This window comes from Melanostigma gelatinosum, assembly GCF_949748355.1.
Source record: "Melanostigma gelatinosum genome assembly, chromosome: 22".
NCBI lineage: Eukaryota > Metazoa > Chordata > Actinopteri > Perciformes > Zoarcidae > Melanostigma > Melanostigma gelatinosum.
This window is the reverse complement of record NC_136655.1, coordinates 6,812,176-6,822,864: the sequence shown is the minus strand read 5'-3', so window position 1 is coordinate 6,822,864 and position 10,689 is coordinate 6,812,176. Positions and strand designations below refer to the sequence as shown.

Sequence of the window (10,689 nt, the reverse complement as noted above, 5' to 3'; positions counted from 1 at the left end):
ATGCAATCTTACAGACCGTGTCTTTTTTCTAAAAATGTCTTTAATTGGCCAGCAAAGTGTGAATATGAGGTTTCCATGCTTCATCGTGTGAAGGGTAAAACAGACACAAAAAGTCTCAGACTCCATGAAAAACAAAACAAAGTGGTGGTGATGTCTGCTCACCGACGGGAAGTCATATTTACAAACTTTTTTTTATTCATTTTTTATTTACCATACATCACTGCATCACAACCAATGGGCTACTTCAGAGCAAACCGAAATGTCATCGGGATGACGTTTTGCTGGCGTAGGGTGCAGTTTGATGGCTCCTAATGAATGCAGTGGGAATGGACGAGCGAGACACGCTGCTGGTCAGACAGTGCGCGCTGCTGACCTCCGCACACGTTATCAGTTCATCAGGATTTCTTATCACATTTTAGCTTCAGAGGATTTCTGCCTGATTGTTTTTTCTTTGCAGGGATACGTGTTGGGTGATCCTTCTTACTGTATTCTTTGTTCTAGGACGCGAGTGGTAAGTTTTACGAAAATTATTACTTACATGTTTGTGCCTTTAAACCTTTGCCCTGTGGTCCAAAATAGACATGAAATGTTCTTGTGCAAAGGCTTAAACACTTTTCTGAAGACACAAGCTGAACTTGCTTAACTATCGATCTTGAAACAAAATCGTACCCTATTTTCCCTAAAACCCTATTTTTAATGAGAGAAGGGAGATATAAAAGTGTTATGGAGACCATTTCGCTCAATTTCAATGTAAGTTTCTATATTTAGTTATTGTGAGAGCAGTGTTAAGACTGATTACACCCTATTTTTAGAATCCCTTTATTCTCACCCCGTTTCTGTTACTTACTTTTAGATTAATACACGTTATAATAAAGATGTTAAAGATAGAAATAAGATGGCATAAAATCAACCTTTTTGTTCCCTGTCCCTCTTCATGTGTTGGTCCCAGAGGGCACAGCATGCTATCGTCCCTGAAGACCCTGCTGCTGCTCTTGATCCTGTGCACGCCGACCTCCAGTCTGTGCCTGCGCCTCTACCAAACCCGCGACGACTTCGTGTGCGACGACCGGACGGCAGTCGGTGTCCGCAACGACGTGGACGGCTGGGGGTCCCTCCTGCAGTCCGCGGAGTATCTCTCCTCCTCCTCCACTTCTTCTACCGAATCCAGTCGGGAAAAAAGGACTTCAAGTCCCGCAAACTACCGCTTCGTGAGCCGGACGAAGCTTAGAGGGCAGATGCTCCGCGACAACAGCAAAGGGCACCGGAGGAGCAGACTGACCCTGTCCCTTGACGTCCCGACCAACATCATGAACGTCCTCTTTGATGTCGCTAAGGCAAAAAACTTGCGAGCCAAGGCGGCGGAGAACGCGCGCATGCTGGCTCATATTGGACGGAGAAAGTGACCATGTTGGACAACTTATGTAACCGCCATGACCAGTGTTGGCCTCCTCGATACTCAAATGTAATGAATTACTTCGTATTGACTTTTACATTAGGCTGTTGGTATTCATTTGTTTCTCCAGGGGAAGATTATTTTATTTCCACTCACACATTACAGGTCAAAGAAGCATGTTTGCAGATTTGAGTTGCTCTCTTAAAGGTGCTTCAAAAGTCTTCTATTATTATTTTTTCCCCAAAACACCAGAAACCTCCTTTTCGGACTGTGAGCTGTTACTAAAAGTTGAATGATGAATTTTTGGTTTATGTTTTCGGACAACTCAGCATTCAACAAATAAATGATACAATATTTGGCTGCAGACATGTAGTAAAACTATAACATTTACAAAGTTCTTTACTCTTAACTTTTAAAGTTTTATTTATAGTCTATAGTTTTGGTTAAAACGACGTTTGTGGTGGGAATAATACATGTATTTCTCATCACTATCAGAAATGTTGTAGCAACAAAGTAACTCAAGAAATAAGGTTAAGAGCAATACGGAGTTATTTTACTTGTATCAAGATTATGGACATTTCCGTCAAGAAAATGATTTGCATTAACATTAATTACATTAATTGTCTCACCCTTTGGCAGATTCCTTTCAAATCTGAAAAGAAGATTTTAAGGCTCATGGACTTTTACATTTTCGCTGTCGAGATGAGCACGAGCTGCAAAGCAGCAGGACTGCTTTAAGTAAAGACAAAGCCCTTCGATTTGTGTTGTCACATTTGAAATGTCGGACTAAACTAGAAGAGCAAAGCTGCACAGTTGTTCAGAGGGTCACATGGTTCGAGATTCTTGTTTGAAACATCGACAGTGGCAGAAACACCATACTGAATACTGACTCAAATACTCTACAAACCAACTGCAAGATCCTAAAATACAGTAAAAATGCAAGTGCATGAGAATATATGTGTTCATCAGATGTCTGTTATTTTTGTACTCAAAATAAAAGATTATTTTTCCGCAAATAAAGCAGATGTAACTAACCACATTTGCCCTTTTTTACATACAGTATTTTGAACCATGGTATTCATACAATATTCCTATATATATAATTCCTCTACTATCATTAAGGCTAATATTAGAGCCTGAATGACACATCAGCATGTCCAGTTTTATTGGCAAATATAAGCCTATCATATATATGTATATTTATTTTGTTTATGATGATTAAAATATCATACAAGACTTAGAAATCTCAAATATCAACTGTCAATGGATGACAAGTTTGTTTATTGCTGCGTCTAAACATGTGGTCATGTCTGAGACAAGACACACTACTATGTCGACATCTTGTGGCCATTTGACCTAACAACACACCAGGTTGTGTGTCAGCTCTGCAGGTGTGCATCTGCTGATCTGGTGAATACATTTTAATGTATGTTGTGTCTTCTTAATACCTGTGCATGTCAATAATGTCCTCCTCTGGCTCACCAACCAGGCAAAGTGGGCAACAGCTCTGGGACCCCAAACAATCAGGGGTCCGAAGGCTTCACTGTGGCTTTTAGAGGACTTGCTAATTAGTTTTGGCCCCATGATGACAAACCAAATGAACAAAGCCAACTGTATTGCAGAATAGCAGTAGTGGTTTTTTTGGTGTTTTTTTAAATCAATGAAGCTGACATGCTTTGTCCAATATGTGCTCTCCACCTGGTTGGTACTTAGATGCAACACAATGCACACATATGCAATGCACAGAGAGAGGGCATTCAGTGAGAAAGAAAACCGTAAGTCCCCTTTTCTAAATCCTGATAAATTCTTTCCTGATACATTCAATGTTTGTATGCTTTTCACTTGCTTCATTTTAGATATTGGATACCCCAAAAACTGCAATATATCGGCCTTTTGATTCATTTTGAATGACTGGATATAATAACGTTTTTATAATTGTTACCAACAGTAATGAAGGACTTGACCAATAACGTGTTGTACTGTATTATGTTTCTTGGTTTCTTGTCAGCAGTGACCCCTGCTGGCTGTGGCGCGGAATTGCGGAATGACGTAGTTCCGTTGACGTGGACGCATTAGCCGGAAGTCAGTTTTCATTTTGGCTACGTGGAAGTAGCTTCTCTTATGATCAAGGCTGAGAGCATCCGTTGCCCTCATCGGTCAGCTTCATACCGACATAATGATTAAAAAGTTTGACAAGAAGGACGAGGAGTCTGGTAAGATTGGAGAGCTATTATTTTTTTTAAATGACAGCTTTTGAAAAATGGAAATAGTGTCTGTACTGACGAGATATTGGACGCTTTGGAAGCTAACGCGGATAGCCTGTTAGCTGACTAGCTAAAGTTACTTTAATACCTGCTCGTTAATCGAGGCTTGTAGGCTAATTTATATTTATTCAACCCGTTATGCAGGTCAAATGTTACGCGATTTGCAGTGAATGTGTAACCGGTTGTGTTTAATGTCACGATTATGCTAACGCCTCACTTCAGCAAAGCTTAGCGTTAGCATTGCAAGCTAGGCAGTGTCAACTGGATGTTGTGATGTTTTTTTTGCTCGATATAAGAAGTGTCCTCTCCGAACTGGAGCTCAAAATGTAGATGGAAGTCGTTTCCGTGTGTTGGCTTTCAAAGGGTTTAGCGTTAACTGAACGTCTGACTCTGTTGTTTCGACATTTAGGAAGTGGGTCGAACCCTTTCCAGCATCTGGAGAAGAGTGCCGTGTTGCAGGAGGTAAAGTCTGCACTTGATCTGTTGCCAGCTGAAGAAACGACATCCTAACCACTGACATGACATTATTGTGTCCCTTCTCATTCACAGGCGCGTATCTTCAATGAGACCCCTATCAACCCAAGACGATGCCTCCACATTCTCACCAAGATCATCTACCTCCTCAACCAGGTAGGACGTTGTTTGACAAAAATGTGGAGTAGCTTTTTAAGGCCATGTGTTTGTGTCTGCTCACTCGCACGTCTTTCTTTATTAAGGGAGAGCATTTTGGGACCACAGAGGCCACGGAGGCCTTCTTTGCGATGACCAGGCTCTTTCAGTCCAATGATGTAAGTTATTATTCATTCATTAGTTAATGGGTTAGATACTTCATGTTTGTTTTTTTTGATTACATTTTAGCTCAAGTTGCATATCAGTCTGTAGGAATCAAATACAACTACAGTACGCTTATACTCTTTCTGTTTCACTCAGCAAACCCTGAGAAGGATGTGTTACCTGACCATTAAAGAGATGGCCAACATCTCTGAGGATGTTATTATTGTCACTAGCAGGTTTGTACCTTGACGTTAAATATTTTTGAGTGTCACCTGTATGCAAATACTGCTATTTCTCCCAGGAAGCTTATTTGTTGTTGTACTGCAGCTGCTATGATCCAAACATTTAGATTATATTATGGAATTTGACTGTAGAGGCGAATAACTCTTTGTAAATGTGTTTTTGTAACTGTTTTAATGTGTTCCATTTTCTTTTAAGACACACTGTCTTTAACAAGTCTTCAACTCCTTGTGTGGTATTTAACAGCTTGACCAAAGACATGACAGGGAAGGAAGATGTTTACAGAGGACCTGCTATCAGAGCCCTCTGCAGGATTACAGATGTGAGTGCCCTTATTGTCTCCCCTTCTCCTCCTTCACCGTGTCACCTCATGCAAGAAAGAAAATATCCTGAGTATAGTATTTCATTAATATTATTTGTTTGTTGTCCTCTTCTTTTCCACAGACAACGATGCTGCAGGCCATTGAGAGATACATGAAACAGGCTATTGTTGACAAGGTGCCCAGTGTCTCCAGCTCAGCCCTGGTCTCCTCACTGGTAAAACATGTCACCGTTTCATATTTGACTTGCTCATCTAAAAGTATTTGTATGTCATATCATATGTTTGGTGGGTGAACTTTTGTCTTCGTGCGTGTTCAGCACATGGTGAAGATGAGCTACGATGTGGTGAAGCGTTGGGTGAATGAAGCCCAAGAGGCTGCTTCCAGTGACAACATCATGGTCCAGGTGGGTAATACAGACTTGCATAAGGACATGTGAATTCATGGTATTATGAAGTTGTCTATTATGATTGTGTAGAGGGGAAAAAAATATGTCTGTTAAAACTTTATGGACTTCAATTTCAATGCCGTTTCCTGTGTGTGTCCCGTATTCCAGTACCATGCCCTGGGCCTGTTGTATCACCTCAGGAAGAACGACCGTCTTGCTGTCACCAAGATGCTCAACAAGTTCACCAAGTCTGGTCTCAAGTCTCCCTTTGCCTACTGCATGCTCATCAGGATCGCCAGCAAACTGCTGGACGAGACGGAGGGAGGGTGAGTAGACCTTCTGGTGCTCAAGCAGAAAAAACACACGAGGACATCTGGGCATTTTTTTACAGCGGTGTATTCTGTCTCCCATGTTTTCAGTCACGACAGCCCCTTGTTCGACTTCATTGAGAGCTGCCTGAGGAACAAGAACGAGATGGTGGTGTATGAGGCTGCCTCTGCCATTGTCCATATGCCCAACTGTACTGCTCGGGAGCTGGCCCCTGCCGTGTCTGGTCAGTAGTTGACTCACTCCTCCACTCTTCTTTTTCATGTCTAACTGTCTAGTTGGCCCGAGAATAGAATGACGTGTTGGCGAGTCTCAATGTGAATGTATTTGTCTTCCTGCAGTGCTGCAGCTCTTCTGCAGCTCTCCCAAAGCAGCCTTGAGATACGCTGCAGTGAGGACCCTCAACAAGGTACAGCGTCACTCTCCATCCCTCCTTCACATGGCTTTTTTTCACTGTACGATTAAACCCGACCGTTACACTGAATGAGCTACTCTGACATTCTCCTTTGTGTCCACCAGGTGGCCATGAAGCATCCATCAGCCGTGACTGCGTGCAACTTGGACCTGGAAAACCTGATCACCGACTCCAACCGCAGCATCGCCACACTGGCCATCACCACTCTGCTGAAGACCGGCAGCGAGAGCAGCGTGGACCGACTCATGAAACAGATCTCCTCGTTTGTCTCCGAGATCTCTGACGAGTTCAAGGTGAGTCACTGAACCAGGCAGAACTTAAAAGTTTCGTCCTGTGTCTGGATGTTGTGTTGGCTTTGTAACGCAATGCTTGTTGAAAGGTTGTTGTTTTTTAAATCACCCAGCATGTCAGATTCTGTGACCCCAAAATATGAATTTCCAATATGAGATTCCCTGCTTCGTCTCCCTTTTTAATCCCGTTATTATAATTTTTTCTGTGTCCTGACTCTGTCGCTGATGCTTGTTTATTCCAGGTGGTGGTGGTGCAGGCCATCAGCGCTCTGTGCCAGAAGTATCCCAGGAAGCACAGCGTCATGATGAACTTCTTGTCCAACATGCTCCGAGATGATGTAAGTTGATCATTAACAGACCGCCGACCTTAACACTTTGGACTCGAGAGCTTCTTTATCAGTGATGATACCCTTATCCATCAAGAGAAATGCTGGAATCACAGGTGGCCTTTTGGGAGCTTTCCTGCTTTTCTATATGTTTTACAAAATATTTAGCATTTCAATCACTTAAATTTGGTTTATAAGTGCTGACATTAGTTCTCACAGAGTTTATAATCCAACAAAATGAGTGTTTAGCAAAAGATAAATAAGACTGAAATCTGAAAATACAAATAGGTGGATGATTCATTCCACCATACTACTGTGTGTGGATTTGAAGGGGTCAGTCCACCGCTTATGTGTGGGTCAAGCATATACAGTATGTAGCCTGTGTACTATTAGTCAGTCAAAGCCGACTTTGAATGTTGCAGTTGTGTTTAAGACTCACAGTGAACACGTCTCCTCTGCCTGCAGGGTGGTTTCGATTACAAGCGGGCCATCGTGGACTGCATCATCAGCATCATTGAGGAGAACCCAGAGAGCAAAGAGACGGGCTTGGCCCACCTGTGCGAGTTCATCGAGGACTGCGAGCACACGGTGCTGGCCACGAAGATCCTGCACCTACTGGGCAAAGAGGGCCCGCGCACCCCGCAGCCCTCCAAGTACATCCGCTTCATCTTCAACCGAGTGGTGCTGGAGAGCGAGGCTGTTCGCGCAGGTGAGACGGAGCAGGACACTGTGTGAGCCTCAACATGTGCCACCGAGCTTTTTTGTCAGATCCTCTCTTACTTTGGCAGCACATTTGTGACATCTTGGTTATTAATATTCACATTATTTTCATGGCATTTTACAACATGTTGAAACATTTGTTTCTTCTCCCCCCCCCCCCCCCCCCCCCCCCCCCAGCCGCAGTCAGCGCTTTGGCTAAATTTGGAGCTCAGAACGATGATCTGCTGCCGAGCGTCCTTGTTCTCATGCAGAGGTACTCGTTTCCTTTCACTTGCTCTTACGTGACTGTGTACTCCTACATTTCATCTTAGTATTAAACAAAAACATACATTTGTTTTCGAATGAAGATATAGTCTGACTTTCACACGCGTGTCTGTTCTTATAGGTGCATGATGGACAGTGATGATGAAGTGCGCGACAGAGCTACTTTCTACATGAACGTGCTACAGCAGAAGCAGAAGGCTCTGAATGCTGCTTATATCTTCAACGGTAAACACACACACACACACACACGGGGCTAAATGCGGTTCATAGTGGCTGCTGGTCAAAATGTGCACACCATGCGTACTAAGAGAGCAGCTCGCAGGGCAAACACTCTGCAGGTGATGTCAGAAATGGTGAAGTTAACGTCTCCGCTGTTGTGTGTTTTGCTCTCAGGTCTGTCTGTTTCTATCCCCGGACTGGAGAAGTCCCTCCACCAGTACACTTTGGAGCCCTCAGAGAAACCTTTCGACATGAAGAGTGTCCCTCTGGCCACAACTCCTATCTCAGAACACAAAACAGGTACAACTACATCGCTATTAACCAATCTGCCCATGGTTTTATACTCCGCTGAGAAACTATTACTGTCAAAAATCTGATTGTTAATGTTTTTTTCTTCTTCCCAGATAACACCCCTGTTGCCACCAGCAAACTGCCAGATAAGTTGACCCCATCGCGCCAGGACATCTATCAAGGTAAGATTGTGAAATGTCTGTCCGTCCTCAGATGGACACTGATGCTCACCTTCATACTCCGGCCTGATGTAATTGAATATAATTACTCGTCTGTCCTCTCTTTGTTTTAACCGCTCTCTGCTTTTTCCTCCATTTACAGAACAACTGGCAGCCATCCCAGACTTCCAGGGTCTCGGGCCGCTCTTCAAGTCCTCTGAGCAGGTGCAGTTGACGGAGGCCGAGACGGAATACGTGGTGCGCTGCGTCAAACACACCTTCGCCACGCACATGGTGTTCCAGTTCGACTGCACAAACACCCTGAATGACCAGCTCCTGCAGAAGGTACCGGCTGCGATGTTTCACGGTCATTCTTGTTTCATTAACTTGGATTTTATCTGAAGATCCATTTAGATATTTTTCTGATATTCTGTAATTTCTTTATTTGGACTATTTATCAGTTTTTGCTGCGAAAAACAAAACAGTCAACACATCGGGAACACAATTGAAATGAATGTATGGTGTGGTTTGTTTCAGGTCGTAGTGCAGATGGAGCCATCGGAGTCCTACGAGGTGATGGACTACATCCCAGCTACCAGCCTCCCCTACAGTCAGCCGGGTTCCTGCTACACTCTGGTCCGCCTGCCTGAGGACGACCCCACCGCTGGTAGGAACACTGGGACGTTATTGTCAAAGAAACTGATAGTTCATAACATTTACATCACAAGTAGGTTCAGCAGTCATTCACCAGCCTTTTGAAATGCTGCACCATGTGGTTTTCATGACTTGTACAAGTTCCTAAAATAACAGTTTTAGTAGCAAATTGAAATCAACACCGAAATATTATCGATTGAATATAAGAGGATTTAGGAAAATTGTGTTGAGATGTATCTTCTCTGTCCCCAGTGTCTTGCACGTTTAGTTGTACGATGAAGTACTTGGTCAAAGACTGCGACCCCAACACAGGAGAGCCTGACGATGACGGTTATGATGACGAATATGTGGTACGTAATCAAAGCACACGCACAAACGTTCAACACAAGGACAATGAGTGTTGTTTTTTTAAATTGTCATCAATGTAAATTGTTTCTTTTTAAAGCTGCTCTCCTCATCCTTCCATCTTTCTTGTGTTTCTTGTCCTCCTCTTCGTTAGCTGGAGGATCTCGAGGTGACGGTTGCAGACCACATCCAGAAGGTTTTGAAACCGAACTTTGGCGCAGCGTGGGAAGAAGTAGGAGACGAATTTGAGAAAGAAGAGACTTTTGCTCTGGCGTCTGTACGAACTTTAGACGGTAAGTCAGAAATTGAGGCTGAAATAATGAATGCACATTAGAAAGTCAAAGGTCAACTTATAAAAGTCTGTCGTCAAATAAATGCAAGTTTGTTTTCGTTGAATGTAATTTTCAGCACTCACTAATAGTTCACACTGTGGACTCATGCGGTCATTACCGGTTCTTCATTTTTGCAAACATCTACAAAACATGTTAAGCGTTGTGATTGAGGCTCTCTGCAGTAACTGAGACCCAGTGTGTTACGTGACTCGTCTGTTTCCTTTTTGTACAGAGGCGGTGGGTAACATCATCAGCTTCCTGGGAATGCAGCCATGCGAGCGCTCTGACAAAGTCCCCGAAAACAAGAACTCGCACGTCCTCTTCCTCGCTGGTGGGTGTTTGTTATTTTGTCTCTCATGCAACTTAAAGATAGTTTTAGACATCAAATGCCGTAACGACAAGAAGATAGAATTTTGATTTTAGTGGATTCCAAATGTTGTCATAGTATAGCATGTCAAAAAAGTCTTACCTAAATTTAAATGCCAGGTGTGATTTGATTGGCTTCTGACAGCTCTCCCTCCCTCTCTTCTCAGGTGTGTTCCGGGGAGGTCACGACGTGTTGGTTCGTGCTCGCCTGGCGCTGGCTGACGGCGTCACCATGCAGGTGACGGTACGCAGTAGTGAAGAGACGGTCGTTGACGTCATCCTGGCCTCGGTGGGCTAAAACCCCTGCGGTGCCGTTTCCTGTCAACGAACCACAGGACGTTTCATCTCTGCACGACAAACTCTCTGAGACATCACATCGCTCTAAAAGTAAAATATATAATGATATTGTGTTTATTATGCTGACACCATCCAACCTGAAAAACATCAATGTTTTATTACTTCTAGAAAGTGTTTCTTCACTCTGTCTTTATACTTTCTGCTGGTCCTCGTGTTTTCTTTTCAGTAAGAATATTTTTCTGTCAAATCTTCAATAAATTCTGACTGTCAAAATACACCAAGTTTTACTCAGACACTTTATTTTAT

The 10,689-nt window shown here is 43.2% G+C and overlaps 2 protein-coding genes across 2 annotated transcripts; both read left to right on the top strand.

Annotated features, from left to right (window-relative positions):
- Positions 1-392: 392 nt before the first annotated feature.
- ucn3l (urocortin 3, like) lies at positions 393-1,403 on the top strand (the record flags this gene model as incomplete). Its single annotated transcript, XM_079294087.1, has 2 exons — positions 393-511; positions 950-1,403. Exon 2 carries the CDS (start codon positions 960-962, stop codon positions 1,401-1,403), a length of 444 nt encoding a protein of 147 aa, XP_079150213.1. The 5' UTR covers positions 393-511; positions 950-959.
- A 2,092-nt stretch (positions 1,404-3,495) lies between these two features.
- Positions 3,496-10,660, top strand: copg2 (COPI coat complex subunit gamma 2). The gene is made up of 24 exons (XM_079294192.1): positions 3,496-3,606; positions 4,067-4,119; positions 4,207-4,287; positions 4,374-4,445; positions 4,588-4,667; positions 4,918-4,993; positions 5,116-5,208; positions 5,311-5,397; positions 5,548-5,705; positions 5,799-5,932; positions 6,048-6,115; positions 6,226-6,414; positions 6,654-6,749; positions 7,203-7,446; positions 7,635-7,710; positions 7,843-7,946; positions 8,115-8,240; positions 8,345-8,413; positions 8,553-8,734; positions 8,927-9,056; positions 9,296-9,393; positions 9,543-9,681; positions 9,953-10,051; positions 10,254-10,660. The coding sequence occupies exons 1-24, from the start codon at positions 3,570-3,572 to the stop codon at positions 10,382-10,384; spliced, it is 2,622 nt and encodes an 873-aa protein (XP_079150318.1). The 5' UTR covers positions 3,496-3,569; the 3' UTR covers positions 10,385-10,660.
- Positions 10,661-10,689: the final 29 nt, after the last annotated feature.